The sequence below is a fragment of the Zerene cesonia genome, chromosome 14, assembly GCF_012273895.1.
Source record: "Zerene cesonia ecotype Mississippi chromosome 14, Zerene_cesonia_1.1, whole genome shotgun sequence".
NCBI classification, from domain to species: Eukaryota; Metazoa; Arthropoda; class Insecta; order Lepidoptera; family Pieridae; genus Zerene; species Zerene cesonia.
In genome coordinates, this window is record NC_052115.1 from 5,970,145 (window position 1) to 5,981,787 (window position 11,643).

The window sequence follows — 11,643 nt, forward strand, 5'->3', positions numbered from 1 at the left end:
GATTTTTCTTCAAATTATTCTACAAGCTACACAGTAATCTAATAATGTTTTATTTTTTAATAAAATATGGTGGCCCAGTGGTGAGAACCTCAGACTTCAAAATCGATAAGTCGATCGGGTTCGAGACCGGGCGAGCATGCAGGAAATAAATTGATTTTTCAATTTATGATGATGTTGATGGTGATATTATGTGTATAATGTATATTATGTAATATAACCGACTCCTTTAGGCTTTGACCCACTTTATACAGACATATTTAAAATAAACATAGTACTCTTATTGAGGATCGGTGACAATACAATAATTTTATGTTTATCTTATTATCCTGAATAAAATCGCTAGGAGTCAATAAAAAGCATTACCTTACATATAGGGGTGAGAGACTATTTCATTCGACAATTAAAGCGTTTTTTTAACTATATTGTTAAAACCACTTTTTTACAAAAGCCAAGTAGTCGAGTCGAGTACAATTTCTGAACGCAAGTCTGCAACGGAAATTATTGAATTTCACAATTTAAATTATTAATTATAAACTATTTCTCCCTCTATTAATAATTCGTGATTAATTTCCGTCAGCACAAGAACTGATGTGTGGATATTGAGCAATTAGAAGCGGATCTCGATGTAATTTATCAAACGGCTAATGATTTGTGATTTAATATTTCTCAGAGTACGGTAGCTGCATCGTAAATTAGTATTTATTACATTTATAATGTAATGCATGCATGGACGTATTGATTAAACAAATAATTCATATGAATGTATATAATATGTGCGAAGTCCGTTTTGCAAAGTGGGGACGAATATATTTTGACTTGAGCGACAAATAGGTGTTTATTATACAGCATTTATGAGATATTTTTTTATTATTCTTTTAACTCTGTATTTTTAAAATAACTAATTCCTACTATATTATCCTACTAATATTATAAATGCGAAAGTTTGTAAGGATGTGTGTGCGTTTGCTGCTCTTTCACGCAAGATCTACTGAATCGATTGCAATGAAAGCTACGTAGACAGCTGGACAACTGGAATAACATATAGGAACATTTTTATCCCGATATTCTTACGGGATACGGACTTACGCGGGTGAAACCGCGGGGCGCAGCTAGTATGAATCTAAATCAGAATCACCCGCAAAAAAAGTAGCCATCAAAGAATACTGTTAAGCATAACTCTGGAAAATTGGAATTGTTCAATATCAATTCATAATGAGTTTATTCGATGCGAATTATTTTATAAAGTAACAAACAATTTAATAATATTTTCTCTTTATATTAGCGTGAACTAGTTTGCATATTAATAGTTTTTGTTAATCGAAGGCTTTCCAGAGATGGTTGGTATAAATAGCAGTTAATAAAGGCTCTGGGCTCAGATTAGAACAAAGATGTCTGTAAATGATCTTGAAATGAAGTTCCACGACTGGCTTGGTCCAAGTTCTTTTGGCTGCTGGCGATACTACATCGATAATAAAGAAGAAAATTTTGGACCAAGCCAGGAGTACAATTTTACGATACCTTTTAGTACCTATACTTAAATATTTCGAAAATTTGCAACGCCATAAAGTGATTAAAAATAGGGTAATTCTAGACTTTCACATTCTAGTCATAAGTTATGACCTGTCTCGATTATACCTATAAGTAAGTAAGTATTATATGATATAACCAATAATGTAATTCTTCACGGTATATCGTTATCCTACTTATATGATACAGCTGGAGTTTGTTAGGTTGAATGCAAATTTCAACAGCTTTCTGGTTATAACTAGAAAAATTATCATTGTGCTGTAAAGTCCACAAATATGATGGGAAAAAATATCTACATTTAGAAGACAGTATATATATATATATATATATATATATATATATATATATATATATATATATATATATATATATATATATATATATATATATATATATATATATATATATATATATATATATATATATATATATATATATATATATATATATATATATAGTGAAGTCCCGTGTCCCCTAGTGGGGTATGGGGCAGATGATATACATCTGTTTCACTGATCGATTTTCTTTATGGACAAGTAGGTGATCAGCCTTCTGTGTCCTGTCAGACATTTTTTTTTTTTGTGCGTCCCCACCGGGAATCGAACCCAGGACCTCTCGGTTGTAAGTTCACGCATTAACCACTGTACCAAGGAGGCGAGAAGACAGTATAACAAACTGATAATCCACTGTCGATTTATTAATGATTTTTGTCATAAATTATAACGAAAGAGCATTGCGCTGCTAAGTCTTCCAAGAAAGGTTTTTTTTTATTTATTAAGGGATTGTACAAAAACGAAAATATGACCTTATCTAATAAAGAATAGCATTATACAAATTGGAAGTAACATTTATCTAATAAGGTTGACACCCTAGTACAATGATCATAGAAAACAACCAATAGCAATCACTTGTCAGGTTACTCCGTTTGGCATTTGATTGATAAGCTACATAAAAAATATTATACCATAGATAAGACATTGATCTTTGTTTAATACTATATTTTCTGTAGTCTTTCATTTAATAGTCTAGAGATTGATAAAGATAACTATTATTTTTGTACAGACTCCTGAAACACAGCGAAAGCTATATTAGGAATCTGGGTTTCATGTTGTATGTGATATATAATTTGATCACTAAATGATTTTTTTTAAATATGGTCATATAAATGTATAAATAAACAACGTTTTTACAGCTCCTTTTACGTTGCATGTCATAAGGACAGACTCAGCAATACAATAAAGTTATCTATAAATGTGTCTATTGCGTAACAAAATTTATTTTAAGGAAAATCACATTTTTGGGTTCGAGCATTTATTATGAAAAAATATTATTATATGTAAAATTATAATATTATTATTATGATAAAAATGACTTATTATGTAAATTATCCTTTTAAGGTTTGACAACATGGAAATAATGTACTGAGAAGGGTGAGGAAAATATTGAAAATGTGTAATTTTTCATTTCATTCATAGATATATTTTTAAATTTGACCCTGTACGTTCAATTTTCTATCATTAAAATAAGACATTTCCAAATAAATTAACATTTAATATAAGAAAGCAAAAACAGATCGTATTTTGCGTTATATTCTTACGTACATTTAGGTTCGTGTTATGGCTGTGACTAAATGTGCATAAAATAACTTTTATAACCCATAAAAAATCCCATAAGGACTTTTTTCGCTCGCTTCGATCAATGTACTTATAAGTCGATCTTTGATCGCACATATGAAATAATAATATCTCATAACTAAAACTATCCCCCTCCGTCTATACGGTACGGAACCCTTCGCCCTCGAATTTCTTGGCCAATTATATTTGTAACCACATATTAAGTAAATACAAAACATTTATCACAGCTCCACAGCTCGAGCTCATCAAGCATGTAATTGACAAAGCAGTTGCGATTGTGAATCGGCAATAAAATACAAATACGGGTCAAGAACGAAATAATGTATGAAGAAAATTATTTTAATAACAATGGGAGATAAACATAGACGTTTATTTTAATTCATAATTTAAGCATTATGAACCTTATATAAATATAAACGCATTTTTGTTTTTCTATAAATTGTATTTGGACGATTGATCCCACTCTCTAAAATTTAAACTGAATTAAATATATATTGTCATTATAGAGTAATAAAGTAAAGCGTATTAAAAATTAGGCATGAAAGAACCTTAAAATTTTAAAGCTTCTCTTGGCTATGGTAACTTTTGGTTGATAAATAAAATAGATCGTAGATTCTGATCTTTCTGAAATCTCGTCCGTTAAAATGGGTACATCTGCGTGAAAGTTTTAAGGGTGTGACAGAATTTGTCATAAAACATAATGTTATGCGAAAAAATGTCTACGAACGCTAGATAAGAGTAAATTAAAAAACGTTGTTTGCTAAATTCCATATGTCATATGACCTAAATACTAAAGCATAATTTTATTATAGGTGAGAAAAAAAGGACGCGGTTACGAAGCCTAGCTCATAATCGTTGTATCTTAATATATTTTAATGCTATGAAACTAATAAAAAGTTGGTAGGTACGTCCAAGTTGGACGATAATGTAGCCCGTTTGTTTATCCAGACTATAAACTGTCACTGTACATCCAGATCCCAACAGAGGTTTTTGCGTGAGAGTGACAAACATCCATACATTCGTACAAACTCTTGTTACAATATTAGTAGAATACCACTCCGTGTTGTTTAAAAGATAATGATTGTCCATGTACAACATTCAAACAAACAAGACCGTAAATCATATCCATATCTCATACACTAAATTTTGGGAGGTCCTTTCACTGATAATTAAAAATAACCTTAATATTAAAATTGAAAATATTGGTCAAACAGCGGACAAATAAGGGACGAACGATATTAATTGTTTTTTTATGAGTTTGCTCTTAATTGCGTTTTAAAAACGTAGGTGTAGTTTCGTATAAGCCCTTACACACAAAGCAATCACGTTTTCAATACGTCGTGCGCGACTAAATTGCTAATTCCACTGCAAACAGTCTAATTGCTAGTGTTGGTCCTTGGTTTTGGTATTTGCTGTTGAAATTATTTAAATATATAACAGTAAATATCAAAACTTTCGCAGGTGACTGTTTGTTGCGTTGATTTTAGAGTGGGCAATAACGAGAAGCATTCAATTAATTTATATTATAAATAATATAAGTTAATTTATGTTCCTTTATTTATACATCGTATCGCTGCTGTGATAAATTAAATAGTAGATACATAACTGTCTATCAATCCCTTCATTTTAATAATTGCATAAATTAATTTTAGGACTGTTCTGATTCTAAGTTCCTTAATCCAAAGAGTTTGCATCCAGAGTTTTTAAATGTTTTTTTATTACAGGCGGCCAGCGCCCTCTTTACCCTGGACGGTGCAAGGGGCGAGGAACTTTCTAGACGTCTGGCTCGTGGTCAAAAGCGCCGTAGACGTTGCCGAGCGATTCTAGCCCTTCTTGCTTTGCTGTTACTGCTCGTAGCTGTCGGTGCCGTTGAGCTCTTGATGTCGCGAGGACAGCGCGTGTTTGGCGCTGTACTCCGATGAGTATGCTGCATTGAGGTATTGAGATGTGCATATTCAAGCAGTTTATTAAATGTGTTACATGGTGTGTCTGGGCGTTCCTTTTTCAACGATGCCAGCTGTTGTTTTCAAAATGAATAATTTTTTATTTTTATATTACAGTACGAAAGCAATGTACAAAGTTATACCTAATAGGTTTGAATATTATTTGTTTTTTATATTTTTAAAGGCGTTTTATGAAACTAACGAATCGAGAAATTTATTTGATAAGTACTACATTATAAATGTTGTAATTAGTTTTAATACAAAAGAATAGAAAAATACAATTTCATAACGTTAGCTTGTTCTCTTACTGCAAACATTTCTTTCAGAATAACGGATTTGAAAGAATATAAATGCTACCTACTCTCAACTTTTCTGTTGTTCATTTCAGCGACACCACTGCATAGGCCAAGAACAAGGATTCCGAGACAAAAACATTATTACATTGTTTTGTGATTGATTAACAATAAGTCATTATTAATAGTCAAATAGATGAGGTTTTAGATTTAAGTTATATGTACATTCAGGTTAAATTTGTATAAAACGCATTTGGATGTGATAACAATTTAAGCATTTTAAGATTCGCTTATTATTTGAACATTGTGGTTACCGCTGGGTTATAAAACAATAAAACTTTGTCGATAATAGTTGTAAGATTAGATTTGGAAATAAAATAATTATAACTGTTTTAAATGCATTATGTCATTATTTTCTTGTGTTTGATTTTACGCGAGTATTATACATTTAGAAATTAAAGACTTTTAAAGACTTTTTACACGCTCGCTGTAAAGTGTTCGAAACGTCGGGTTAATAATATAACGAAAAAACCTCGTTTGAAATCCGTTTAAATGTCTTTAATTTCTAAATGCATTATATTATGTAACTATTCAATGATTGCAAACTCCGGATGTCTTAATCATTTTTGAGAACATTGTCATCCCTTTGTTAATAATTGAATTTCTCCATTTGAAATTTAAATATATATCATGTTTGAATCATAATTTGATTAGATTCTTGGTTTACTTTTTTATTTCTGGCATGTTCTGATATCTAGTATAATGGATGGCAGTAGTATTTTATAAATTGAGTTTTCAATTAATATAAATTGTGTTATTAATGGAATTGTGATAAAATATTTTAAGAACGTTTATATAACGTGTAATCCGAATTATAATAATTAAGTTCTCTTTATGTACTCCTAACCTACTTAAGGTGTAATAGTGTTATTAGGTTTAACAAACTAATTGCAAGTGATAATGTTTTTTTATACACGTTAGCTGTTAACACTATGGTTTATTTATAAGATTTTATAATCAATATGTATTATAATGACATAACTTTAACACTCTCATTATGAAAAGTAGTGAGATATGTATCTTAACATTTAATTAATTAATTATGACATTTCCAGCCTTCTCGGCTGACAAATTTGTGATGTTAATGTGCAATTTAATTCATCATATTAAAATATTTTTACATTTAATTAAAAACATTTTCACTTTTTACGTGCTGCGGTTTCTTTGGGTGTTATAATAAGCGTTTTTAAAAATAACTGTTTCTGTAAAATTTGTTTTTCCATTTATATATAGGTTTGTATTATTATATTGAAAAGTCCCTTTTTTGTCCGCAACATTTTATTTGGTTTAAAATTTAAATTATATAATGTATGTAAATTAATGTAAAAATCCGGCCAAGTGCGAGCAAGACTCGCGACTCCTAAGGGTTCCGTATAAATAAGCTAAAGAGCAACTACAAAAAAAATAATTCTTCACCCATCAAATTTATGACCGTGCCGTACCTTTACCGTGTCTTTACGTGCCTTATCTTTGCTTAGTCTCGATTTATTATTGTTATTATTACAGCAGCATATAGACATTTTTACAAATTTCAACCGTCTTACCAATACGGTTCATGAGATGCAGCCTGGTGATAGACGGACACACAGACAGACAGACGGACAACGAATTCTTTACTATAGGGTCCCGTTTAACCCTTCAGGTAGGGAGAGAAGTAATTAGGTAATATTTTTATGATAATTAGATTATGAGTTCGTTTTTGTAACTGTACTGGGCTTTTTTCTTAATAACGTAATTTCAATTTATTATGTTTAATATAATCGTTTTAATATACACAACTTCATTGTATAATTAAATACGTGAATATATAATATTATTATGTATAGTGTTATATAAATAATAAATTAACTGTAGTTATCTGTTTTGACATGCTCAGTTCATCAACAAGTGAATAGGCTAATTGTCTATTCTGAAAAACGTGATAGAATATATTATGTATATTTTAGGATATAATTAAAATATTTCGTGTTTTTTTTTAAATTGAAGGTTGCCATGATTTGCATTCAATTTATTTTCTGAAATATTAATACCTTTATTTACATTCCTATATAATTTCATCAATGTGATTTACCTTTAGAAAAAAATTCTTTAAATTTTCTCCAGTGAAATTTGCTTCCTACTGCATGATATATTTAAGAGCTTTTTTAAGGTGTCATGTATCTACTGCCAGTTTTATATTGCTCTTATTAATAAGAAGATAATGTGTGCCGAGTGTTTTTTAATAAACTTTTGTAAAATTTTCTTGTATTTTAATTTACACGGCAACATTATGCCAAAGATGTTAGCTATGTCACAGATAATATAATAATATAGCAGGACCGGTCATGTCGTTTGCGATATAGATATATATATGTCACAAAAAAAAATTATCATGATGAAGCTTTCGAATTAACTATCTTCTATTATGTTAAAATTGACAACATTTAATTTTTTATAACACGATGAAAGAAAATAAATTTAAATGAAAAATGATATGATATATGGTCATACATACGGTAGATTAAAGATAAATTTTGACCGAATACAAAAAAGTAAGTAAGTAGTAAGTTTGTTGCTACCCAGATTTACAGAAATGCATCTCTTAACCATTTTATTATTTACTTCAAGTATTTAATAATATCATATACATTTTAAGTATTACCTAATTATATTTATTATAAGTGTACACATGCAGTTTAAAACATAAAAAAACAATAAATCAATCTGCGTATATAACGCCATCTATCTTCTGATCCAAGTCATTCATAGGCACCTTGTCCACGATCTGACAGTTGAACGCGATTGCTATCACCTAGTGGAAAGAGGGTGAATTAGTTGTCAATATTATTAACTAGCTCCGCCCCGCGGTTTCACCCGCGTAGGTCCATATCCCGTAGGAATATCGGGATAAAAAGTTGCCTATATGTTAATCCAGTTGTCCAGCTGTCTACGTACCAAATTTGATTGCAATCGATTCAGTAGTTTTTGGTTACAGAGCAACAAACACACACGCATCCTTAGAAACTTCCGCATTTATAATATTAGTAGGATAGGATTATTCTAAAATGCTCAACGACGATCGATTTAATGTATGAAGAACGATATTTAGATTTGAAATTTATTGCTAACTAGCTACCCGCCCCACCTTCCTACGGGTACAAATAATACATGATACATACGCTATAAAATCGCTTTATCTATTTAATAAACCCCTATCAAAATCTGTTGCGTTATTTTAAAGCTAAGCATACAGCCACACTGACGGAGGCAAGCGACTTTGTTTTATACTAAGTAGTAAAAATGTTGTCCTAATAAAGCAAAAAAAAACTTTTATTACATCATGTTTCTTCTGTATTTACATAGTACTACTTTTTATATAGTCATTTTTGAAACTGGTCTAAACTAACTAGTATTAACACAACAGTTTATTTGTTTATTTGTTTGGTTGAACGCGCTAATCTCAGGAACTATGGGTCCGATGTAAAAATTATTTCTATGTTAAAGAGCCCATCTATTAAGGCAGGCTATAGGCTTTATATGTATAATGGGCGAATCCGGGGCGGGCAGCTGGTAATTAAATATATCTTGTATCGAAGTATTTTAGTATTTTTACCTTCGGTGGTTTTTCTTGATCGGCTCGTATCTTCGCCAAGTATCTATCGTAGTAACCTCCACCGTGGCCAACTCGACCCCCATCCAGCGAGAAGGCCACCCCTGGCGCAATTATTAAATCTAAACCTGAAAATAAGGGTATCAAATCTTGATCGCGCATTGTAAGTTGTTCTCTATTGAAATATGCACCAGAACGACCGGTTATTGTAAAAAGGTTGTAGTTCTAAGTTTTTGCTGTAAACGGAAATAGTATTAAAGTCGATCTGAATCAGCAGTCTCGTATATAATTTTAATATTTTGATTAAAGAACAACCAATTGGCGAATGAAAAATTTATCTAATCTACTCTAAGTTACCCTACGTAGCATAGTATTAAGTATTACACTATCTGTGGTTACACTCTTAATATTTTGTTTGTAAAACAACCAATATACATTCTATAATACAAATATTCATCATAAGATGCATCGAAATATACTAAAATAAAAATAAAAAAATACCTGAATCCAGCCCATCCTCTCTCTTTTGGTCCTTCGAGTGCTGTTGTATGCCATGTTTCGTTAGCGGCATATTCTCCGGATCACCACTTTCTACCTTCAACATTTTCATCACACCACCGGCGTACTGAGGGACGAATGCGGAGGCACCTCTAGACTGGATATGGGCTATTATTGGTGCCGTGTTAACTTCTTCGTCAGTGCTCATGAATATAGCTATGCGATTGGACGATTTGTAGTAGGGGTGGTTGATTATCTGAGGAAATTATATCAATTGTATGTTATAATCTAGCAAAATAATTTTTTGGACTATTTCAGATTCATAGACACTGAAAACTCTATAGATTAATTGTGTTATTTGCTCATAAATTCGAATGCATACAAACAATAATAAACGAGGACATAAACATTTAGATTACGAAGGTTAAGTGATCATTAAATAAGATAAGGTCTGTTTTAGTATCTGTCCATCAATGGCGGATGACTTCGAGCACTACTCGCGACCCCGCTAATGAAGCGGGTCGATAGAACGCAGTGGAATGTAATCTGTAACCTACTGTATTATCGGCAGTGAGATTCCGACCTAAACTAGGGCTTTTGGAAATTACGTATATAATGCGCATTTTTTTAAGTCATAGCGGGCAACTGTGCTGTTGTTCGCTTGATGGTAAGCGACCACCACCGCCCATGAACATTCGCAGAGGTAGAATTCGCTATTGCTTTTGAAAGGGTAACGGGTATAGAAAGGATTAATTACTGGAAAGAAGGAAGGACTGGCAACGGAAACCGTAAAGAAAGGAAACCGTACGAAACACAATTACATGCTATTATTTCACGCCAGTTTTCTGTGGGGGTGTGGAACGTCCCCGGTGCGAGCTGGCCCATTTCGTGCCGAAACATGCTCTACTCCGACATGCATAATGAAATGCTAGTTACCTTATTGTAAACTATATTAGATTGACGATCCTTCTCCTCTTTCGATAGCTGTGCAATGCTCTTTGCTATTTGTTCACGCAATTGCACTTTGGCTGGATCTGGTGACCGAGTAGCCATTGTTGCTGAAAGAAAACAAATATGTAGATGTATAAGTATGCATGCTAAATGATGATGACTCATAGAATATTCAGATGGCTATAAATAAATGATTTTAGGTTAATTGAATTGAATATTCCAGGTCATAATAGTTATATGATAAATTACCTGTTACATATCTATGATTAATATTTAAATTCTGTAAAAACCTTTAATTTATTTAAAAGTGATTGTGTATAAGATATTCAGGAATCAAAGGCTTTTTAATGAATGGATTTTAAACGCAAATTATATAGTTATGTTGTGTTGAAAACGGTTGCATTTCTTTCAATAAATCGGATTTAAAATTAATTCGCCTAAAAGATTTTAATGTAAAGCTCTATACTCGCATAAAATAAGAACAAGAATATACTATGAATTAGAGAATTATACATTATATTTCAAGTACTATATTATTATAATTTTGTAAGCAACCGCTGCGGCAGTTTAAATTTTAAGTTTTTACTATTTGTTCAACTTGATGAAAACGTGTAAGTAGGTATGTTTTATGCATTTAATTTTTTTTTTGTTAAAGTTACCAGACTTAATCATCATATTTTAAAGAAGCTACTAGCAACAAACACAATTTTGTTTACATGAAGCGTTCAAACTCGTATTATGAGCACAGATTATGTACTCGTTACTCCGTAATATACGTGGATAAATGGTTAACATTCCGTGAAATTATACGCCATCTATTAGTTTTCGTTAAAATCTCCATACTTTGTTAGTAGCATAGTATTTTATTATCTGTGGTATTGTTTACAAATTTGATATCAAACGTTGGTACAAAAAGTATGAGAGCTTATCGTGAGTACGAAATAAAGATTTAAATTAACATTTTCAAGCTTGTGCTACAAAGATTATATTAAATTTATTTAATTTAAAGAATTTTGAAAAAGAAAACAATTGAACAGTTATTTTATTCTTACCGCTTATATTGTACGTGATTTCCTTGACGTTTATTCGTCGAAACTGATTTAATACAGAAGACAGCGTTATCATCGTTTGATAACCTAACACGCAAT

At 31.2% G+C, this 11,643-nt stretch overlaps 2 protein-coding genes across 4 annotated transcripts in view; one reads left to right on the forward strand and one right to left on the reverse strand.

The window, feature by feature from the left end:
• The window catches only part of LOC119832041, a 49,742-nt gene extending 43,948 nt beyond the window's left edge, over positions 1-5,794 (forward strand). For all 3 annotated transcript variants that reach the window (XM_038355628.1, XM_038355629.1, XM_038355630.1), the window contains 2 exons: positions 4,886-5,098; positions 5,493-5,794. In XM_038355628.1, the coding sequence (XP_038211556.1) occupies positions 4,886-5,083 (198 nt within the window). In that variant the 3' untranslated portion in view covers positions 5,084-5,098; positions 5,493-5,794. The remainder of the gene's footprint in view (positions 1-4,885; positions 5,099-5,492) is intronic.
• Positions 5,795-7,824: 2,030 nt separating this feature from the next.
• Positions 7,825-11,643, reverse strand: LOC119831804 (5-formyltetrahydrofolate cyclo-ligase). The gene is made up of 5 exons (XM_038355333.1): positions 11,548-11,643; positions 10,481-10,602; positions 9,548-9,800; positions 9,050-9,174; positions 7,825-8,248 (listed from the first exon to the last, which is right to left on the reverse strand). Exons 1-5 carry the CDS (start codon positions 11,618-11,620, stop codon positions 8,156-8,158), a joined length of 666 nt encoding a protein of 221 aa, XP_038211261.1. The 5' UTR covers positions 11,621-11,643; the 3' UTR covers positions 7,825-8,155.